This window comes from Berghia stephanieae, chromosome 6 (assembly GCF_034508935.2).
Source record: "Berghia stephanieae isolate SIO BIC M18660-M18661 chromosome 6, UCSD_Bste_1.3, whole genome shotgun sequence".
Taxonomy (NCBI): domain Eukaryota; kingdom Metazoa; phylum Mollusca; class Gastropoda; order Nudibranchia; family Aeolidiidae; genus Berghia; species Berghia stephanieae.
This window is the reverse complement of record NC_088365.1, coordinates 9,164,664-9,188,671: the sequence shown is the minus strand read 5'-3', so window position 1 is coordinate 9,188,671 and position 24,008 is coordinate 9,164,664. Positions and strand designations below refer to the sequence as shown.

General features: G+C 38.4%; 1 protein-coding gene across 1 annotated transcript; it reads right to left on the bottom strand.

Moving 5' to 3' along the window:
• Window positions 1-11,653: 11,653 nt before the first annotated feature.
• LOC144974443 (arginine kinase Oct f 2-like) lies at window positions 11,654-23,089 on the bottom strand. The gene is made up of 7 exons (XM_078917320.1): window positions 23,013-23,089; window positions 20,843-20,994; window positions 18,174-18,451; window positions 16,954-17,102; window positions 15,545-15,710; window positions 13,535-13,715; window positions 11,654-12,444 (listed from the first exon to the last, which is right to left on the bottom strand). Exons 1-7 carry the CDS (start codon window positions 23,018-23,020, stop codon window positions 12,260-12,262), a joined length of 1,119 nt encoding a protein of 372 aa, XP_078773446.1. The 5' UTR covers window positions 23,021-23,089; the 3' UTR covers window positions 11,654-12,259.
• Window positions 23,090-24,008: the final 919 nt, after the last annotated feature.

Below are 24,008 nucleotides of genomic sequence, written 5' to 3'. Positions count from 1 at the left end.
GTAATTTAGTTAATTTGTTACCCGCTCTATCTCCTCCCTTAAAAACTTTTTGCAAATAAAATTTATATAAGAATAAAAATCTTTTCTTCTTCTTTTTAAATGTCTATGTTTTTGTTGGTCAAGAACTAAAAATCTATATTTAAAATGTTTGTGAATTGGTTATGGTCATTCTCACTGTGCCCACGAACTCGGTGAGTTTCCCCCTCTAAAAAAGCGAAGGTGCATTGCTTTAAACGAGCGCTCTTCAGTGGAGGAAGGTCGGATCGACACATAATACCAACCAATCGAAAGACCGGAAATAGGGCTTTGACGCCATAAAAGGTTTTAAGATATCGCCACGCTGTTTCTATTTATAAAAGAAAACATCTGCTTTAACATGGTGTAGTTTGTTTTCGTATATCATGTTTCTCCAACGGAAGAATCAAGATTGAACAACCCCACCCTTTTCACTTGTGATCAAAAATCCTTAGAGGAAATTAAATTCGGATTCTCAATGAGCAGTCTGCCAGAAGTATGACCTCGGCCGATCCACTCTACAGTACCGTATAAAAGCGTAGAAGAATCAGCTCCCAGTACAACGTCCTGGCCGTCTAACTATAAATTCCGCCGGAGATCGAGAAAAGCATTTTACGTCATTTAATCAATGTTTCTAATTGGGGATTTCCTTTTGACACCCTTGATGTGAGGATGTCTGTGAAGAGTTACCTGGATAAGGAAGGGAAAGTTGTAGCCTGCTTTACAGATAATTTACCAGGGGAAGACTGGTACTTGGGGTTTGTGGCTCGCCATAAGAACGAAATTCAAACACGACTGTATCAGAACCAGAACATCTCAAAGAAAAGGGCTGGTGTGACCCATGAAACGATCAAAACTTACTTTGACGAACTGGCGATTACATTGGATGGTGTGCCACCTGTGTAATTGTCTTTGGTGAAATTTATTTGAAAATGTCTTTAACTTATAACGTAGAGAAAGATTTACCGAGGGATTTGAAGACTATGGTGACATTAATATACCAGCAAGTGATAAACCTGCTAACTATGCAACCGAATTTATGGCTAGAGGAATAACCAGAAAATGGAAACAACATCTGGTAATGTCCTCACCAATTCCACGATCAAGACCACGAATCTTAAATTATTATTGTATAAAGCTATTTCAATTCTAAAAGCTATAGAACTTAACGTAAAAGCTGTCACTTGTGACCAAGGGCCCAATGACCTAGCAGTCTCTAGATCACTAAATATAACAAATGAAAAGCCCTTTTTTATGTTTGATGAGGAAAAAATTGTTGTTATATTATGTTTGACCCACCGCATCTCAGAAACAACTTAATGAAACATGATTTTTTCACTGAGGATGGGACAGCACAATGGGACGTAATAAAGGAATTTTATGAAAGGGACAGAACATTTCCTCTAAGAATAGCACCCGAATTAAGTGATAAATATATAAATCCCCCACCTTTCAGTAAGTTCCATGTGCGTCTTGCAACACAAGTTCTTAGTAATAGTGTTGCCGAGGGAATCGCATTCTTTTGTAACGCAAAAAATGTATCCACAAAGCCATATGGCAACATCAACTTCTCCAACCCAATTTGACAAACTTTTCAATGTCTTCAATATATCTGGCTCAAAATCATCTGCTATGTACAAGCACCTGAATAACACCATCCTCCTCACATACGTCTTTCCTAGAGGAAACAATGGAATGGCTGAAAACACTGGAGTAGAGTTCAAAGTCGTCGAGTAAACCTGCTCATCTTCTACCACCATGCTTTAATGGTTGGATGATTAACATTAGTGCACTACTATATTAAGAGAAAGAAATGGTTGGAAACAACGAATGTGTAAAATTTCTGTTAACAGACAGGCTAAATCAAGATTGCCTTGAGTATCTATTCTCCACGATCAGATATAAAGGAGGTAATGTAGACAATCCAAGTCCCCAACAATTTCGTAATAATATCAAGCAAATCGTGGTAGATAAAATTATGATTACAGCCCCTGGTAAAAATTGTAAAGATGATTTAGACGCCTTTTTATTTCAAATGGCTTCGAAGTCTCAAAGCATTCAATCAAAATCAACGACAAAAACAATAATGAACCGCCATACGTAGTCAATCTAGTAAAATCATGCAGACTTGATGGCGTATATCAACTAGAGAATGTCACTGCATATATCAGTGGATATACTTGTAAGAAAATCTCTTCTTTGGTATGCATCGAATGTATTGCACATTCTTCAAAATGATAAAATTTCTAATGAAGCGCATCTCGCTTTGATTCAAGAAAAGCAATTCCCCAACTGCACGCTTGGTGGAATGAAGACTCCTAGTAAAAAAAAGTAAAATATTAGACCATCCTCCATTGAAGCAACTCAAGAGCTCGTCATGCAACACCAAAACGGATGAAATTGCTGCAAACATATGTTAACTTCATTTATGGTGGAGCATAAACTTCCCTTAAGTTTATCCCAACCGTTCATCAACCTGACGATAGAATTAAACAAGGACCAGGATGCCCTCAAGAGGGTCCATTTAGACAGGAGAACGGCTTCATACAAGCTGAAATATAGGGTTGCACAAACCATAGCTGCAGGAGGTGCTAAAAATGAGTAAATTGTCATTAAATATTGATGAGGCCATGAATGTGAAGAAGGAGAAAATATTGTCTATTCTTGTGAGACATTTTTCGAAAAAACTGAATAGGACTGTTATCAATCATTGGAAGTCAGTGAAAGTGGTTCAGGTGTCAACGGATGTCTTGTTTAGGGTTTTGGACAATATTTTTCATGAGAACAATATTCCATGGGATAATTTGACGAGTGTATTGATGGACTGTTGTACTTGTAATGAAATGAGAGGCTCCAAGAATGATCTTGAAAGGCGTTTGAGGAACGAAAGGCCTCCTCATCTTCTGGACATTGATGGATGGGGACATTTGTCAACATGCCCACGACGCTGCAAAGGCATTTTGCAAACCTTTTGGATTTCATCTTGAGTTTTTGCTTCGGGATTTACATGCCGATTTTAAGTGGTCTCCTGAAAGCAGAGAGGACTTTCATCAGCTGTGTACTATTTTTTAGGGGTTACCCATTCAACACCTATGCAATATGCTGCACACTGTTGACTTTCCCCTATGCAATATGCTGCACACCGTTGGCTTTTCATCTTGCATGTGGCTCTGGATACTTTAAGGCTTTTGGATGTTGTCTACTATTCCAGCTACCTGAAGTCAAATATGAAGAAAAAATATACGAAGACTCCTAGTTTCCTTCTTGTTGAAGCTGTTGGCCTGTTTGAAATGCTGTTTCAGACTTATATAGCTGAGTCCTTGTGAAAGAAAAAAAGTGCGGCAATATTTGAAATGCAAAATATTAGACCACCTTTCATTGAAGCAACTCAAGAGCTCGTCATGCAACTGCAAAAAGGATGAAATTGCTGCAAACATATGTTAATTTCATTTATGGTGGAGCATAATCTTCCCTTAAGTTTATCCCAACCTCTCATCAACCTGACTATAGAATTAAACAAGGACCAGGATGCCCTCAAGAGGGTCCATTTAGACAGGACAACGGCTTCATACAAGCTGAAATATAGGGTTGCAAAAACCATAGCCGATGAGTTGCTGGAAGAGCTGAAAATGAGTAAATTGTCATTGAATATTGATGAGGCTGTGAATGTGAAGAAGGAGAAAATATTGTCTATTCTTGTGAGACATTTAAAAAAAAAACTGAATAGGACTGTTATCATTCATTTGAAGTCAGTGAAAGTGGTTCAGGTATCAACCGATGTCTTGTTCAGGGATTTGGACAATATTTTTCATGAGAACAATATTCCATGGGATAATTTGACGAGTGTATTGATCAACTGTTGTACTTGTAATGAAATGAGAGGCTCCAAGAATGATCTTGAAAGGCGTTTGAGGAACGAAAGGCCTCCTCATCTTCTGGACATTGATGGATGGGGACATTTGTCACCATGCCCACGACGCTGCAATTTTGCAAACCTTTTGGATTTCATCTTGAGTTTTTGCTTCAGGATCAACATGCCGATTTTAAGTGGTCTGAAAGCAGAGAGGACATTTAACCAGCTGTGTATATTTTTTTAGGGGTTACCCCTTCAACACCTATGCAATATGCTGCACACCGTTGGCTTTCCATCTTGCATGTGGCTCTGGATACTTTAAAGCTTTTTGACGTTCTAACTGTATACTATTCCAGCTACCTGAAGTCAAATATGAAGAAAAAATATATGATGAAGTAATTCAAGAAGGGCAGAAGTCGTGCAATCAACCTGAACAACTGAAATTGTTAAAGCTGTTGATTGCAAGTAAGACAAAAACTTCCACCAGGGAGGTAAGGACAGGATTTGTGACAAACTGTTTGCTCTTAGATTTCAAACACTTACAATATTCAACTGGACAGAAATGTTAAAATTTTTCAATTGCAGGAGCCCAAATTGCACGAGCTTCATCGCCAGCAAGAAGTTCTTTTGAAGGCCTTCAGGTCAAACTTCATGAAACCCGAAGTTGTTAATCAATCTGTGAATAAATTATCAAAAGTAAAAAATGATGATACTCGTCAGCACCTCCCCTCCTCATTGATACATTATGGTACGGATACCAGAAAGTTTTTGGAAGGACGCCCAAAAAACGACTCTTTAAGACTCAGCTTTGAGACCAAAAATGCCTTTGCAGAATGACAGCCTGAAAGCCTTTGTCTCCTTAGATCCAGAAATAAGGGACACAACAATGTTATTATCTTATATGATGAAGTTCAAAGATCTTATGCCAAACATTGTCAGAGACAGTGACCAGTTCAGTGAGGGGGTAAGACTATTTCAAATTGATGACTCGCATAAGAGTACAGGGGAGAGAATTGACATGCGGTGGGGTAAAGTTTCTCCTGTTACATATCCTTTATTGACAGAGGTTGCTAAGGTAGCCCTGTCATGTTTTCATAGTGCCATTGAGTCAACTTAATATTGTCATTAACTCCAAGACGAATTTAGATGTGGCAGCATATTTTGCATATCAAAAAGCAAAAATATCACCTTTAGTCCTTTACTTCGTCCAGCATCTCATACTTTTGGAAGCAGGATCCTCTTAGGCAGACAATTAGCCCAAAGTTGACAAAGAATATGAGGAGTGAAGCAAAGTTGATAAAAGAAAAACAATTAGATAATAGAAGCAAACATGCTTTCACTTCTAAAAAAACTGCTTTAGATTCACGGGCTGTCAAGCAAGCTTCATGTGCCCCACCGTCATCCAGATCATCATCTGACAACTCAAATTCATCGCCCCATCTCAGAGCTCCAAATCAACTTCATCTGCCCAAACTCCAATCTCCAAGTCAACTTCATTTGTCAAATCTCAGACCTTCAAATCAACTTCATCTGCCCAAACTCCAATCTCCAAGTCAACTTCATTTGTCAAATCTCAGAGCTCCAAATCAACTTCATCTGCCCAAACTCCAATCTCCAAGTCAACTTCATTTGTCAAATCTCAGACCTTCAAATCAACTTCATCTGCCCAAACTCCAATCTCCAAGTCAACTTCATTTGTCAAATCTCAGAGCTCCAAATCAACTTCATCTGCCCAAACTCCAATCTCCAAGTCAACTTCATTTGTCAAATCTCAGAGCTCCAAATCAACTTCATCTGCCCCACCAATCTTGTTGTGTCTGTCTGTTAGAGCATTCGTTTCTCTTTCCCTGTAACTTTACTCTTCGAGGGTTTTCCCACCAAGCACCAGCGTCTTTGAATGCTTGAGTAAGAATGTGATAAATCTCTACTCTGTATCAATTACTGTCACTGTCAACCCAGGATGGGTGAAAGGAGTTTGAATGAAAGTGCATTTCCTAGGTAGTTCAGTTTGTGTTTGTACGTTGACTAGTGAGGAACGTTAGCCACGAGCTCAACCCATACTTAGTTTTATATAGCCTTCATTACGTGCTTACTTTCTACTGTATTCTATATATTATATTATGTGTGTGTCGTCAGAAATAAATATTCAATATAACTACAATCGGTTTTAATTCATTCAGACTTTCAATGTTGTGTTAACCAAGAACCCTCTATAACCACAACACCACAGTTGGTGATGAGGATTATTGTTTTTAATGACATTAATATTTCATAGTTGTGTTTCTATTACATAAAAATGGTGGACATTCCAATTCCAAAGGAGTACCTTCCTCATCCTGGATAGCCTGTTTACCTTACAAAAATTGGATTAAAGTGTTTGAAAACTTCATATTCATGAAAAACACTACCTGTAAACTAGGCGACGAGGAACAAAATCGGTATTTATTTACGCTACTTGAGTTTGAAGGAGTTAGGATATTTTCTGCCCATCCTATAGCAGACAGAATATCCACTGTGCCTCAAACAGAGTTCAAAGTCAAAGTTGCCGTTGCAGGCTTATTCCAACAGCCTTGTAACCCATTCCATGCATACTATGACTTGGAACAACGGAAACAAGGTGCCACCGAATCTACACAAGACTTCCTTACAGTTTGGAGGTCACTAATTGTTGATTGTGACTTTGGTGGCGGAGAGGAACATCACCTCGCTATTCGTCTTGTGAGTGGATGCTACAACAAAGAAACACAGAAAAAACTGTTAATGCTTCCCACCATCAACCTGGACGAAGTCATCCGCAGCATGCAAGCAAATGAAACAGCAATGCATAGTTCCACCCTCCCATCGGCAATGCCACAGCATCAAATGTGTACAACGTACAAAAACATGGCCATCACCCATCAGAAACACCTGCCACGTCAACAGGGACAACAACACAGCACGACTACGAAACATAAAGAGTCATCTTTACAACAACTCAGTGTGTCACAACTGTGTTCACCTTGGACATCGCTCCAAAGATTCTACTTGCCCAGCATTACAGCAAACATGTCACCAATGTGGAAAATTGGGACATTTCCTCACGTCTGTCGCTCAACGAAAACAACTCAAAAAGTCCGCACCGTTTCAACAATGTGAGTACTCCTGGAACAACTGGAAACCGGTACGCCTCTTGTCAACGATTCAAAAATTTCCGAACATATCTCAACGTGAGTACCACAAACATTTTAAGCAATTCCCTCTGCTCCCTCCTGTCCCATTGAGGAATTTCGACAATAGCATAATTCCAGACAAAGCTATTGGTCGTAATACAACTTATGTTAATTACAAGGGCCGCAGAGCCACTGCAGAATTTCATGTATTACCACCAACATGCAAAGCTGTTATCGGACAAGACCTGATACAAGGCTTGGACCTCCCGATAAATGGAAGCACCCTTCAAGTATGTGCTGTCAAAGATATCAAGATAGATATTCTACAAACACACCCTACATTATTATCGGAGGAAATGGGCACCTTCCCCGACTACAAACACGTCATTGACGTAACCAACGACTCGGTCGCATCTGCTCAGAAACTACGACCTCTTCCTCTTTCACAGAGAGACACAGTTGCCTGCGAAATCAAGGTGATGGATGACCTTGACATATGGGAGTATGGATGTACATAGGAACATCATTTAGTCTCAGTCATGAAACCAGATGGCAACATTCGCGTCATCACAGATCGCTCACCTCTCAATACCTACTTCGTCCCTGACAGATTTCTGCTTCCAAATCCAAAAGATCTTTTCTTGGAACTAAATGGAGAAAAGCTGTCTCTCCAGGAAATTGCGGCGCTTGAGGCGTCGCGATTTTTCGCCGTGACCGCAATTTTGACCATTGCCGCAATTTTCCATGTTCTGGAGTCACATCATGGGTGAAAGTTCACCGGAACCAATTTGCCTGAAAGACAGATTTGGCGAATCCGATTTGCCTGAAAGAGATACGAAGTTAAAACAAGTACCCGATACCTTAAACTAAAATGACCCACCAATAAACAAATCATACTCACCTCCGTTAGATGCTCTGTATCAATATAAATAATGATCCAGCCCATTCATTGTGTTTTTGAAGATAGGTAATCCAGTCTAACATTAAAACAAATAATAAACATATGGGTGTGTCCTATCACAGTCATTGCCCCCCCCCCCCCCCCCCCCTCTCTCCACAGAAATAGTGCTTTATGTCCCAATTCTGGGCTTCTTTGCAAAGAATCCCATCATGGTGGATTGTTTCCTTTTTACTGTTAATGAAGATGGCTGAGTGGTGGTTGCTGAAGATGGTTGAGTGGTGGTTGCTGTAGATGGTTGAGTGGTGGTTGCTGTAGATGGTTGAGTGGTGGTTGCTGTAGATGGTTGAGTGGTGGTTGATGTAGATGGTTGAGTGGTGGTTTCTGAAGATAGCTGAGTGGTGGTTGCTGTAGATGGTTGAGTGGTGGTTTCTGAAGATAGCCGAGTGGTGGTTGATATAGATGGTTGAGTGGTGGTTTCTGAAGATGGCTGAGTGGTGGTTTCTGAAGATAGCTGAGTGGTGGATTCTGAAGATGGCTGAGTGGTGGTGATAACTGGGATTGATGAAGATGACTTGGCAGAAGTAGTAGCTTGGGTTTTTGAAGATGGCTTGGTGGTGATAACTGTTGGGGTTGACGAGTATGGCTTGTTGGTGATGGTTGTTGGGGTTGATGAAGATGGCTTGTTGGTGGTGGTTGTTGAGGTTGATGAAGATGGCTTGTTGGTAGTGGTTGATGAAGATGACTTGGAAATGTGTTTATTATAAGTTTCCCAAGATTTCCCTACATGTTTCACCATTTGTGAAGGCACTTCCATTTTTGTTGACCTGAGACCTCTTGTTGACAGGTAAGTCTTGGTCATTGCCAAAGCTTCATAATTGAAGGCCGTCAAACGGGTTCTGTCATTCTCAATTATGTCATCCATAATATTGAACGACCCTTCAACTAGTGGGCCACTAAATATACTTAACAGTGCTTTTACTAATTTGGAAAGAATAGGATACCTTTTAGCTCCCTTCTTCTTCAACTGAAATATTTTCACCCACCAACTACTATCAATCCTGAAGTCATCATCATCACTATCAGCATCAATGGACGACACCTCATCATCAATTGCATATTGTCTCAGTTCATTGTCCAGAGTTCCTAGTTCATGTGAGGGAATGACGTTTGGCAGCAGTTCTGCCAATGCCAGTAAAGCACTGGCAGTCCCAGATGATCTCTGATTGCAGGGGTCCAGATATGACAGCCGAATGAACACTTTGTTGTCAAGGGGGAGTTTTTTAATTAATTTGCTGGCCTCAATATAACCTTGTCGCAGTGACTTGAAAAAATGTGGAAGCCAAGGGTTGCCAGATTTGTCTCGAAGGCATTTCAGCAAATGGGGCAAACAATATTCTCCAACAGAAATATGACGATTTTTCAACTGGAGTGATTCATCTTCTGTGTTGATATTGTTTAGATTTGTAGCAGTGCATTTGGCTATCACTTCGGGACAAATAAAACAACTATAATATGACTTTACTAATGAGTATAATTCACAGTGTAAAGCATGGCATTGTGGCTTGTTTGATTGAAACATCTTTGTGTAGCCTTCGAATGTTTTTAAAAGTCCTCTGAACAACTGTATCGTAATATTTAATTTCTTAGAGTTGTCAAACAACGAATTGACTACTCTTTCTTTCCTGTCGTTGTTGGCATTAGACTTTTTTTGTTTCAGTTGACCAGTCAAAAGATTTAAGATCACAGTTTGATCTGCACCTGAAACATTAAATTTATTAAATATCTCCTCTTGCACAGATTGTTTCTCTTTTTTTTCTTCATCTCCAAGGAAGGCACTGTAATATAATTTTAAACAGTCTGATAGTTGATCAAGACGATCAGCAACACTTTTCATCTGCAGGAAACGAGTCGGAATTGGTCTAACCAAAGATAATTTCTTCCCGTAGAGAAGAGACTGAATTTCAAAAAATATGCTCCTGGCCTTTGGACTGTCCTCAATGTCATAAAAAACATCAGAGGCAAAACTGCTTAAAGAAAAAAAATCCTTTTCTACCTCACCCAACAGCTTTTTTGCAGCATTGTTGACCATATGGATTGAGTCGCCACTGATGTCCAAATTTTTATTTTCTCTCCTCATCTTTGCTTCCAAGCCATCCTTCACACCCCTCATTACAGAACAATTGTCCATGAGAACAGAGACAACCTGACTCCAGTCTAATTCTCGGCTGTGAAGGACATCAGTGACAGCACAAAGTAAATTATACGAATTTGCCAAATTCACCTCACGGCTGCCTAACAGGTCAATGACGTATCTACCAACATCCATGTCAAAATACTGGACAAGAATCTTAAGAACCTTGTTTCCGGCATTAGTTGTGGCCTCATCGATATTTAGTGAAAAATGAATGCCCTTTAGTTTATCCGAAAGGTCCTTTTTGATGAATGATGCAACCCCATGTGTTGTTGAGTATGTTGCAGATGTTTTAGAAAGGGATGTAGAATTGAGGGCAACAGAATTTTTGCTAAGACGTTGAGACAAGGCAAGAAGATCAGGGGCAAGCGAAAATGGTAAACAATGCTCACTAACAAAGAGGGAAATGATGGCCTTCACTTCCGAGCAGCTGTCATGAATCGATTGTTTCGAGCACCCCCCTAACTCGGATACAAGCTTGGAAGAACCCTGCACTGACTTGAATTTTTTTATATGATCGCCCTGCTGATCGTGAATTTTTAGAGCTTTCTTACCTGCAGATCCGTAAGAAATAGTCTTACCACACGGGACACAAAAACATTTTCCTGGCTCGTCTATTTTCTTACACCACGACTCAAATCTATGACCAAGTTCAGAAACCTCGTCTAACCAAAACCACCTCCAAGCATTCCGAACGTCGTTCTCCACTGCCGAAGTGTCTTCTCCTTTATTGAGAAATCGCATCTTTTCAGATATTATCTAAGTCTAAGTCTGAAGACAAGCTTGTTCAACAAAGGCACAACAGTCACAACACGCACAGTTCGATTCGAGTCACAGACAACTGAAAGAAGATTTCAAATTGAGAAGCCAGTTTTATATGCCCACGCGACGCATGCGCATCGCATTAATTACCGGAAATCATCCTAGTTTCGTTATCAAGAAGAAAAAAGTGACCGATAAGTAGAAAGCAACCGATCCGTTACTCGCCGTTAGAGTGCTGAGCAGCAGGTGAACCGATATTTCCAAGCTATATTTCCGGCGGCACAACAGTGAAAAAGCCGGCGAGAGAGTCAAAATGCCGGAAAGTGATTTTCAATTTAACCAAAATGCCGGAATTTCCGGCATATGCCGGCGAACTTTCACCCATGAGTCACATATAATCATATAATGCTAAACATCGGCAAATACTACTGCCACCATCACACAAAACTATAAAAGATTTCGCGAGTAGCTTCATTTGACAAGACAGGAAGTAGATAATTCATTGTTTTCAATTGATTGACTCATCCCGACAGTTTATCATCCTCTAGTAGGCTTTTGTTGGATTTGTGCGGAAATTGAGTTTGAGTTGTATGGAGAAAAAAGTCGCTCATGATGTCAAATAATTGATTCCAAGACAACACCCCAGGACAGACATAAACAATTTCTAAAGACAACTAATGTGTCTGGGACAAAACTTTTCTGTGATGCATGTAACATCGTTTTTAAATTAATGAGCTTTTCCACCACATAAGTGTTGGGTTTTTTTTTTCTTCAAAATCTCCTGGTGGCATCCCCTGTATATACCGTATGCAATGTCAATATCAATGTAATTTATGGACACAATACTGTAATACATACCAACTAAAATTGGTGGACTGTGCTTGTCATAGAATTAAAGCAAGAATAAATTATTATGCACAGTTTATTGAAAACAATGTCTTAAATTTGTAATTTTTCCTTGCAATTTTTGCATTCAATTTTTGGAATTTTGGCATTTTGGGTGCAATTTTTGGGGTTTTCATTTACAATGTTCCGCGGGGACAGTTTATAGTAAATTTCTCCTAATACGTTGTTTAATACAATTATCTTGAGGAATACATTGAGTTTCAAACTCCTGGTATCAATACAGGCTGAGTTAAATACCCTGGAGCAAGTATTTCATTCCTCTCACCATATATTTTTTCTCAACGCTCTGCCCCAGTCCTCCTCCCTTTCTCTCCCCTCCCCCCAACCTATTTATCAAGGAAGGCATGTTGAACATGACCTCTCCAACACTCCATCAAAAGTACCAGCAACATTAGCATTAATGGCAATTTGCTTATTGCATGAAGTGTTTGTTCGGTTTCCACTCTTCTCCTCCACATATTACTTTACTTCCCCAAACCGGTTTATGTAACAGAGCATTTACTGGTGGTGCTGTCTTTTCCCTCTGCTGCTTCCACCTCCAGTCTAATGAGTTCCTGTACACCAGATATCATTTCATTCACAGCTTCAATCTCTGTCAATCCAGCTGTCCGCTTGTTGGAAATAGCATATAAATGACCAGCCCCTTCCATGGGAATAATCTGCAGATCTGAAAAAAAAAAAACAACCCAAAAATAACAAACATTTTACTTCTCATTTTTAAGTAATCTTTCACTGCAATTTGTCAACAAAGAATATACATCTGTTGTTCAAAAATTGCATTAGAACCTAAAATAAATATATAAAAAATACAATGATGTCACGATTCTTTCCCCCCTTTTTAATAAAAATGAATCCTGTTAAAATTACTTTTCAAGTTTGTTACTGTTTCACGTTTGACGGACAAATAAAATCAAAATTTATAAACAATATCCTTTTTCTAAATAAAATCATCATTGTATATTATATTAACCTATAATCCTTGTTAAGCACAATATGTGACTGATAAAATCACGCTAGACTGGGGCTTTTTCTGGCATTGATTATAGATCACATTGCATAAGTCCATGACTCTCTACCTTTAAAAACAGATAAAAGCAAGCCTGCTTTAAGTCAAAATATCTAACATCCCAAGGTGATGACTTAAACACATACACAATATTCAACATATCCAACAAGTCATTGCTCTTTGCTAATGGAGAAAAACATCCCAAGAACAATGTCTCTTGTGTGTGGTTTTGCATTTTCAGTGTCACATTCCGATGACTCATCTTCATCTTCATTACCCAGGCATTGTCTTTTGTGTGGCTGAACGGAGTCCAGTGGCTCCTGAGATGTCAGTTGGTGGGTCTATTGTTTTCCATTGTAACGAATCGACTGAATGATTCAGCTGAAAAGTTGTGTGGAACGGAAACAGCATTGTTGATTTAATAAGGCTGTTGGTTGTCAAGATGGGATCAAGGTGTAGATATTAAGCGGGGATGGTGTGCGATTAACCTGAGCGATTATATAGAAAAAGTCTGTTTTTCGGGTATGTGTAGCATATAAGTGGAGTGTGCGATTAACCGATGTGCGATTAAGCGGACTGAACTGTAATAATAATAATTGCTCATTAGGCAGAGAGGAAAGAAAATTTATTGTATATCCCAATGATACGATAAAAAAGACCTACCACAGATATTTAAAAAAATCAAATTGAACTGAGTGACATCAAATTCATTCATTCTATAAATGGTTGGTCTAATGAAGGGTGTACTTACCTTTGGCCTTGAGATTAAGTTTCTCACAAATGGCACCAAAATTTTTCCTGCTTGATAGATGAGGTAGATTCATGTGGGCAGTTGCATGTAGACCAGTACCAACATTTGATGGGCAGAAGGTCAAGTGACCAAGACGATCATCTTTGACAAACGACAGCTTAGTTTCCAGAATCTTTACGACCTAAGATGAGTTGGAATATAATTTGTGGAGTAAAAAAAAAAAAAATTAGAGCACTTATATAGCACAATATCCACTGAATGTGCTCAAAGCACATAACAAGGAGTCCCGAGTCAACAGTAACACTTAACAAAGAGGACGAGACATGACACCCATTAGGCAATATTACAATTTTTTTTCCATACAGAGACAATGCTGAAAATGGCAAGATACTCATTTTACACCTGAGCATGGTGAGAGATTGTGAGTAGATAGCCTTTTCCAAGGACTCAACAATTTGTCGCGCAGAGCAGGACCCTGGACCTTCTACTCCAGAGGCGAGTGTCATACCACTAGACCACACATCTGTAGTAGAAATATATCAGTATCAGATGTATAAAAGCATAGAAAACAAAATTAAAGCCAATATCTATAAATACTAGTTGTGCAGAAAATTGCACGTGGTCTTTAAAATGCTACATTTAACCCATTGCTGCCCAAATCGCCCGCTCAAAAAAAACATCTCCGACAGTTCAAATCGCCCGATATCACCCACCAGGTACCCAGAATCTTTGAACTCGTAAACTAAAAACGTGTATAGAACCACTTCTTTTTATTTAGAGAACGAAAGTAGAGAAAGAGTGAAAGTGAAACTAGAAATTTCCCGATCGTTTTTATCTCAATTCGTTGTCTGCTGTGATTTTTTGAAGTTTGTCAACCAAATCGGTTGTGGTAACGTCCTTTTTTTCTTTTTTTTTTCTGGAATGGCGTTTGAATTCCTCAATTCTCTGGCCTGATCAACGTTTTTTATTGGATAGTGACGATGAAAGTGTTCATTCAGACAGTGAATCAGACATTGAGGTTGAGTTGACATTGACAATGGATTTCATGTGTTTTAATATTATTACATATTTTTCAACTTTAATTTTTTTTTCAAATTCAAAATATAAATATTTGTTCTAACTCTGTACATTCAATTAAAATATGTTAAACTGTGAGGTCACAGTTACATCTTCTCCAGAAGCAAACGGTGAGTGAGGGCAGTATGTCCGATCCGGAGTCGAGTTATTTTGACCTCGTCTCTTCTTTTTAGCCCCGAGTTGGATCTGGGGCCGAGGTCAGTTTTGCAAAAGTCATTTCCATATACATGAACGGTCTAATTTTTATATATTTCTATTCCTTTTCCTATAGACTGTCAAATCAGGACAGTGCCGATTTTATCGAGGCAGCTGGCGACTATGAATACTCATGAGGCAGCGGGTAACATTTATGCTCTTGTTTTTGTTTGTTTTTAAGGGTCTTACGGCGCTGGCAACACATTAAAGTTATATCAGCGCCAGTAAAAAGGAAGAAAATGGGATAGTAAAAAGTTCCAGAATTACAATTAAACCACCCAAGAAAAGGTAAGACAAAGGTTCAAATAAGAAACAGATGTAGATTCCAAGAGCACACTATCAATGTACTTAGTTTCAGATCACTAAAAGTCTCATCCAGACACAAGCACAGGTCCCCACCAAGAGGAATACACTCAAATGTTTACAAACCATATAATACATAAACAGAACATAATACAGTGCATAACAGAGAGATGATTTACAAGGAAAAAAATATCATCTCCCAAAACTAACTATACATTTGACTGTTTCGCTCTCAGCCAGGGCATCCGACCAAGACCAGGACAAAACCAAGTAATCTCATTCCAAGACAAAGACAGAAAGCAAGTTGGAAAAAAGATATAGGGGGATAGAAGACACAGTATGTACCTCCCTGCCCACTATGGGAGGTAGGTAACTCCACCCAGCATTAATGCTCTCTAAATCCAAGAACATGAGAAGAATTAAGATATCACTTACTTTGACCATTTGCCTGTAGGCCTCACCAAGATTACCACCTCTCTGTGCTGTGATAAGCTGCAAGTTGTCTTCACCATTGACCCAGGCAACAAGGTTTTTATTATGACTGACAAACATTCCGCGATAGTTTGGCCAGTCTCTAAATACTCCATTCATTTCCAAGATTCTAAAGATTTGATAAAAATAAAACTATTATTAGTTCAGTTTTTAACTTAAAACAATTTTCTTTCTCAGTTTAATCTCTATGCTGGACAAAATTAATAAATGCTTTGGTTTATTATCTTTTAAACACATTATAAGTTATCTTATAGGAAACATCTTCATTTAAATATGTGTCTGCCAAAGTACAATATGGGACAAAGCAACTAAAAAGTTATGATATAATCACAATCAAGGATAAATCTGTCGTTTTGGGTGAGCTAGGAGAAAAAAGATTACAGACAGGAAAAGGGCACCAAACTGAATATTTGTCCCCTATTTGACACCAAAAATACAATATAAATAGATATAATAATACTTATATTGAGCTCATTAATCCATTGATAGGTACTCTATGGTGCTTAACAATCACAAAGTCTAATATAAACTATCGTACATACTAGCAAGCGTACACATATACACAAACCCACATACAGAAACTTCTCCACATACATGTAAGTAATTTCTACATACACACTATTATACAATCTACATATTTAAAACATATAAGGCATATTAATTGTCAAAATAACCTCTTCCAAATAACTCAGTCTTTAAGTTTTATACATATCTAAATTTTCACAGTTTTTGGCATTATACAAAAGGGAATTCCACAACCTAAGTACTGTTAAATAATTGTGAAACAAAGACTTCGAAGGCGCTCTGTCATAAGACTCAGGTCATTAGATCTTAGCAATCTACCAGGTCAATAAGGAGACACAAGTTCATTTAAGTAAGATGGTGTCAAGCCATGAAAGTAGCTATAGCAACATAAAATCCAATGCACTGCTTCACCGGCAGCCAATGCAGAATTTTCAGAACAGGGGATATAAGATCGACATGTTTTGATAACTTCACCAATCTACCAACCTGTTCTAAACTTTCTAACAGTAACACACCATTTGCTTGAATGTCAACCTCTTGAAGACCTGAGGTGCACATTCCTCCCACCAAATCCAAGCATCAGTAACACACTTTATAGTCACCTGGAACAACTACAAAAGACGTCTAACTTCTACGTCATGGCACAAGACCGAAGGGCTAGAGCTCAGGTGGTCGCTGGTTCGGATAAGTAAGTAAGAAAGTTCTAAACTTTCTGCAATCTTTCAAAGTTTTCACAAAGTTTCATATGATGAAAAAGATTTTCAAATATAACCTAATAGTTTTTATCTAGATTAATTTGATAACGGATATCTACACTACAATCTCACTGTTCACTATTGTCAAAAAGCAAGTGCTCCCTGGCCAGGTCATCCCTCAAGTCCTGACTCAAGCTGCCAATTGAGTAGTATGTTCCTTCCAAGTCTCCAGTGAGTGAACACAAGGCATCCTTGGATTTGCCTTCAACCTCAGATCGATTCTGAAACATACAAAATGAAAATTATTCATCAGTGATGCCAACAGAAAAAAATGAAAAAGGAGGAAAATGATCGACGTCTCAACATGCCCCCCAAGGGAAGGCTCAGGCTGCCAAAGGAAGCCTCCTACTAGGGGGGTCAGGGGGCTTGCCCCCCTGGGAAAATTTTTTTTTTTAAGTGCCAAAATAAGGCTATCTGGAACTAATTCCCATGAATTTGGGAGCATTTATTATCCATTCAAAGATCAGGTAAAGGAGTCATAAAACACATAAAACTTCTTTTTAAAAATCTAATGTATATATTGCAGTTATATTTTTTGTGATATCACCATCATATTGCAAAGATTACAAGGATCATATTGTGTGATGGTTAAGGTAGCAGTTGTGGTGATAGTGATGTAAATAATAGTAGCAGAGACAGCAAACTAATAATTTAGAAGTTAAAGTATAATAATGCATCAATATTAAACAAACCGAGGAAAAAAGGGAGGAATTCCTCGGATCCGCGGAAGATTGGCATCACTGATTCATGAGAAGCAAATATACAGAGGAGCATAAATCCTTTGTCAACATAAGTTGAGACACATCATTAAAAATAATATTTTCCTTCCCAAAACTTTTTTCTTTTTGTTTCTATATAAAATTTATATAAACCCGAACACAGAATGAAAATAATATAAAAAGGTCTCAATTGCAACATCTAAAAAATGCTCTGATTCATTCTCATCAGTCTCTGGTGATTTCAGAATTTTTCTGGTTTATGTAGACACCGAGTCACCCAAAGGAATGAAGAGCCCCCCCCCCCCCCCCCCCCCCCCCCTCCACATGACTCAGGTAATATTGATACTTGATACCAGTGTAATGGTGAAAATGGAAGTAGTGATGATGCTCTGGTGCTGGTGGTGGTGATGATGTGATGGTAGTGGTGAAAATAAGTGAAAATGTCCCTTTAGTTTAGTTGTCAACAAATACTTTTTTCTTTTTCATGGTATTAGCACAACAGTAGATAGACCTTTTAAAAATACTGCTTATATAATAATATCATTGCCATTATCAAAAATAGAAGAAACAAACCTCTGGGGTCAAGTTAGAACAGAAGGGGTAGCCTGGATAGTTCCTGTTAATTTGGACTCTTGTCGCCATAATAAATTCCCCATTGGGGTCAAGGGTGGAACATTCTAGATCTGCAACACCACCAAAGTAACTAGGGGGATGAAAGATTTCACGTTTTGGATTCATTTTGTGGTAGTCCTTGATGACTGCATCAAAAACAGAAGCAAATGTGTCATAAACTTCAGGGTCTGCAGCAGTCAGTCCCACGACAACACAGCTCTGGACAGGTTCTGCAAATGCTGCATGACAAAAAATAAAGAGAGAATAAATACATAAATAAATCTTTGAGCAGAGATTTTTCATTTCATCTATCTTGTTGAACACTTGTTTTGTGTTTCAATAAAAAACTGAACATAAAATAATAATAATAATAATAATAATAATTATAATAATAATAATAATAATAATAATAATAATAATAATAATAATAATAATAATAATAATAATAATAATAATAATAATAATAATAATAATAATAATAATGATAAACAATTATACCATGCATCTACCCCTAAATGGACAGAGGGCTCTGGGCGCATTATCTCATGGTAAGTAGGTACTACATACTCATCACTCAGACAAACATGCCATTGACTTGATGATTATGCGTGAGAAGAAAATATGAAAATAATAAATTGCGTCAAATTGTCTTGTCAAAGTGACCATTCAACAATCAGGTGACCAAGGACTGGCTATTGTGTCATATAATAAAATAAGTCATCACTACTGAATCCCTGAACCAGGATCTCTCTACAGATCAGAAATTTCTGGATTCAGATGAGGCCGAATTAATCCCTGAAGAACTAAGAAATATTGCAGTGCCCTCCGTACTTAAGTCACAAGGTCTTGACAGCCTCGAAACTCTGGCCCAGGACCGTGACCAATTGGAAACAATTAACAACATGGATGGAGAGAGCATCTATACTTATCGACCATGACTGAATCACACAATTCTCAGCAAGCATCATTCAGACTGAGGCTTACTACCACTACTACTACTACTACTACTACTAGAAATGACTGTTCCTCTTTTTTAAGGCCCTCTAAAGAATGGCATTTGAGCGTTTGAGATGTGGACCTATAAAAGAATTGCAAGGGTATCCTGGAAGGAAAAGAAAACAAATCATCAAGTACTCCAAACTTTAGCAATAACATCAACAACGATCATTTCAACTATTAGAAAGAGGATAACCCGATATTTTGGCCACATCAGAAGGCACGACTCACTACAGAAGACCATTGCAGAGGGAAAGATAGAAGGCAAGCGTGGTCGAGGACGAAGAAGGACAAGTTGGCTTGGAAATGTCGCAGCGTACGTAGGAAGCCCCATAAATCAATGTGCGAAACTCGCAGAAGAGAGAGAGAGAGAGAGAGAGAGAGAGAGAGAGAGAGAGAGAGAGAGAGAGAGAGAGAGAGAGAGAGAGAGAGAGAGAGAGAGAGAGAGAGAGAGAGAGAGAGAGAGAGAGAGAGAGAGAGAGAGAGAGAGAGAAGAGAGAGAGAGAGAGAGAGAGAGAGAGAGAGGAGAGAGAGAGAGAGAGTGAGAGAGAGAGAGAGAGAGAGAGAGAGAAGAGAGAGAGAGAGAGAGAGAGAGAGAGAGAAGAGGAGAGAGAGAGAGGGAGAGAGAGAGAGAGAGAGAGAGAGAGAGAGAGAGAGAGAGAGAGAGAGAGAGAGAGAGAGAGAGAGAGAGAGAGAGAGTGCTGGCGAAAAAATGATCTCCAACGTCGTGTCCGACATGGAACATCGGTAAAGTAAAGGTAAAGAATGGCATCTGTATCCTCGATTGAAAGTTTATCATTGCATGCTTGTCCACCACATTCCAGATGATCATAAAGAAAAAAAAGTCCTTCAAAGTCATCAGGCTCATGCCACGGCGGTCAACTGGTTAGTTAACGCTTGTGCAATGTGAATCGCAAGATTTTGTCTCATTTGCCCATGGGTGCAAGCAACTGGACCTCAAAAAGCCTGCAAGTCTACTTATGACCAGACATATAATCTGAAAAAGCCTGCAAGATTCACGATTCAAATTTAATAATATAACTATCACTTCTGGGTCACAGTTACATCGTGATTCAAAAGTTTCGCTTAATAATATGGACGTACCCGACCCGATTGTTGGGACCTACACAAAACAAAAAAAAAATCAAAAAAAAAAAAAAAAAAAAAAAAAAAAAATCAATCAAATCTAAATCGCAAAAAGCCGGCACTCTTGCAACCATGTTTGCCTCGCCAAATGAAAATGTACACATCAACTGGTCTGAGGAGACTGGATGTCACTGGTCACCCAATCAAGCTAGTGAACCCATTTAATGGATATCAACACCAAAAAACTAGAGGTGCCTAAATGAGTCAGAAAAATGGAGAGAAATATGAAGAGAATAATTGTGACTCATAAAAAAGGGAACAACACAAAACAAACGACGTTTCGGCTTTAGGCCTTTTTCATTGCTCTATATGAAAGCTAATTTTTTCTTATATATTTTACAAAAATTATATTAATTTTCTGAGGAATTTAAAGAGCTGATAAATTATTGTAGATGAAAAAAAACCCAGAATTTGGGAAATATTCTGAGATATAGTATAGCACGCATAAATTGCAATGATAACATTTTCTGGTACAGAGATTAACTGACCTGTAAATGAACACATTCCAAAATTTGATTCGTATGTTGGAGTGATTTTGTCGAAAAGAGGAATGATAATATCTGGCTTGAAGTATTTCTTCAGAAGACATGTGTTGCATTTAGATCTTCGGAATCTTCCATTAAGGACCTCATACATTTCTCTGAAATTATATTTATACACAAAATCATGCAAACTTCAAACGTGTTCAAGAAAAGGAATTTTGGCCATGCTTGTGAATATTACAAGTTATTTAAGCACAAGAATAAAAGAGCTGATGGAATGGTTGTAAAAAGATGAACAATTTTGAATTTACAGTTTCACATACCAGTCAACCCCATTTCTGACGTGATCTTTTGAAATTAGGAATCTGACACTAAATCTGAATTTTGACTTATACCTCCAAATATCACATCATTTTCAAACAAAAAAAAGAAAAGAAAACTTTCAAAAAAAAAAAAATGCTCTCTACTCATATTATCATACCTTTCTCAGGTATGAAATGAGTACAAGGTCATTAACAACAGGGTGGGAGACCTTCCGAAAGTTCCTAGATCTATCATCTTTTTCAATTGGTATTTTCACAGTGGATCTTTTGTCAGGCGTTTATAGTTTATTTATTCAATTTGTCAATATATAGTAGCATTTTAAAAACTCTTGAACTGAACAAGTGTGTATGAAAGGTGCCAGACAAAGCAAGAAAGAAAAATACATATTTTTAATGATAAATTTAAAAAGTATAAATGAAAAACAACGAAAATTGCATTTTTTTTCATTTTCTGAAATAAATGTAACGTAACCCGCGAGACCGGAAAAAAAGTTTATCCAGGTGGCAGTGAGTTTTTCTTTATTTCCAGCCAGACTTTAAAAATTGAAAGGTAAATGTTCTATTTGATTATAAGTGGTGTCAATTTTAATATTATGGGCTATTTTTGGGCAAAGTTGTATTATTTCTGTGAATGGAGCAATGAATGCGTGCGTGCCCCGACGAATGACTCCGAATAGTGACTTCGGGAACACATTCACAGTCTCCTAGGCCATCATACTGTCTTATGTCGCTTGCGTTCAGATGCGTGAATTTTGGTGACAATCCCATTTCTATGATGTCAGTCTAGACTGACAGGTACGATAAAATATGACACGAGACCAGTGATGGTCTTAGATGAGTTGACGGTGGAGACGGAAGGGGTTTGGACCAAAAAAAACTCATTTCACGAATTCAGTACAGTAGAGTCTGAGTCTCTTTCTCTCTCTCTCCCCCTGTCTGTCTGTGTATGTATGTGAGTTAGTTTGTTTTTAAGGGTTTTACGGCGCTTGCAACACATTTAGGTTATATCAGTGCCATTAAAAAGGAAGAAAATGGGATAGTAAAAAGTTCTAGAACTACAATTAAAGCACCCAAGAAAAAGTAAGACAAAGTGGAACTGGGAACAAATAGGGATCAGATGTGGATTCCAAGAGCATACCACCAATGTACTTAGTTTGAAATCACCTACAGGTCTCATCCAGACACAAGCACAAAATCCAACAAAGAGGAACACACTCAAATGCTTACATTATACATTCAAAATAAAAATAATAATACATAACAGAGAGATGATTTACACGGGAAAAAAATATCATCTCCCAAAACAATAACTATGCATTTGACTGTTTCCCTCACAGCTGGGATTCCGGCCAGTGCCAGGACAAAACCAAGTACTGTAATCTCAGACAAAGACAGAAAGCATGTTGAATTGTTATTTGAAAATATTCCTTTTATCAGTTAGGAGTATTTTTTTAAAGTAGTCCTTCAGAGCCATTTATCCCGGTTTCCATCGCGTGAAACGGACAATAATAATTGCTTGCTACCCTTTGGATAGGACGATGGTCTATCGCAAGGTACCTCCTCCAGCCAAATCTAACAAAGTCAGCTACCCATCTACTGCAGGGTGGACTGGGGTGTCGGAAAAATCTTGACTGCACTCGGGATCAATCTTGGTCCCTTTGCGTGTGAAGCGAGCACTCTACCAACTGAGCTATCACTCAGTATCAGTATCAGGACCGCCGTTGCCGTTGAGGAGTATTGGTAAAGGACGTCTATTTTTATATTCATTAATTTATTATGAGGAGATGATGATAATAATGGATGATGGTGATTGTGTCTTTTGATTTGTATGTAAGTAGAGTAATAATAATTACGCCGCCATTCTTGAAAATAATCAGACGACACAGATTCCTCAAATCGGTGATGTCCTCATCCCAGTCCGAGAAGCAATAATTTGTAGTGCCGGGCGCAGGGTTGCCAGATTATTTTTCAACAAAATGCCAGGGGAAGACTCAAAAAATGCCAAAACACTCAAAAAAATGCCAAAGTCTGTTGACTCCCACCCCCACTAAGAAAACTACTCACTTTTGATAGACAATTTACTATCATATCCTGGTGGCTTGCGTGTTTTCTTTTCTTTTCTTTTTTTTTTTTTGAATTATACTTAATTTCCTGTTGGGGTAATTTTTTACCTACTGACTACTAAGTGGAGTGCTAAACCACTACACCACGGTTGGATTTTAAGAATGAAAAAGAAATACATTAACATGAAAGGTAAATACGTAAACAGTTAAATAATTATTGACAATTAAGAAAACTTACTGTTTCGTGTTTCTTATGAAACTTAATTAAGAAAAGGTGTCATTTGAAGTATGATATACAAGAAAAGAAAATGCCAAATGAAAATGCCAAATGCCAAATGATTTTTCTAATGCCAAACGGTTTTCAAAAATGCCAGATTTTTGGAATCTGGCATTTAAAATGCCAAACTGGCAACCCTGGCCGGGCGGTAGTGTTGGGTTATTCGATCGCTTTTACTCGATCGACATTCGAGCGCGAAGCCACGATTCACCGTCCGATCTCAATTCCGGAAGAGCGAGTTGATAAAACGATCATTCGAGTTGACGAGTAGAGACGAGCTTGAGACGATCTTGAGACTTGAGACGAGCTTGAGACGATCTTGAGACTTGAGACGATCACGATCCGAGCGAGTTGAGGGGTAACGAGTAACGAGTGTTTCGAATCATTTCAAACGATCACAGTTTGCCATCCGATACCAATCGCCAACGTTTGCACACGGTAGTCTGTGGTTCTTCCACAGCCCTCATTCCTTGTCAGATGTTAGTGTGTCTGGGTGGCAGGGAAATTCG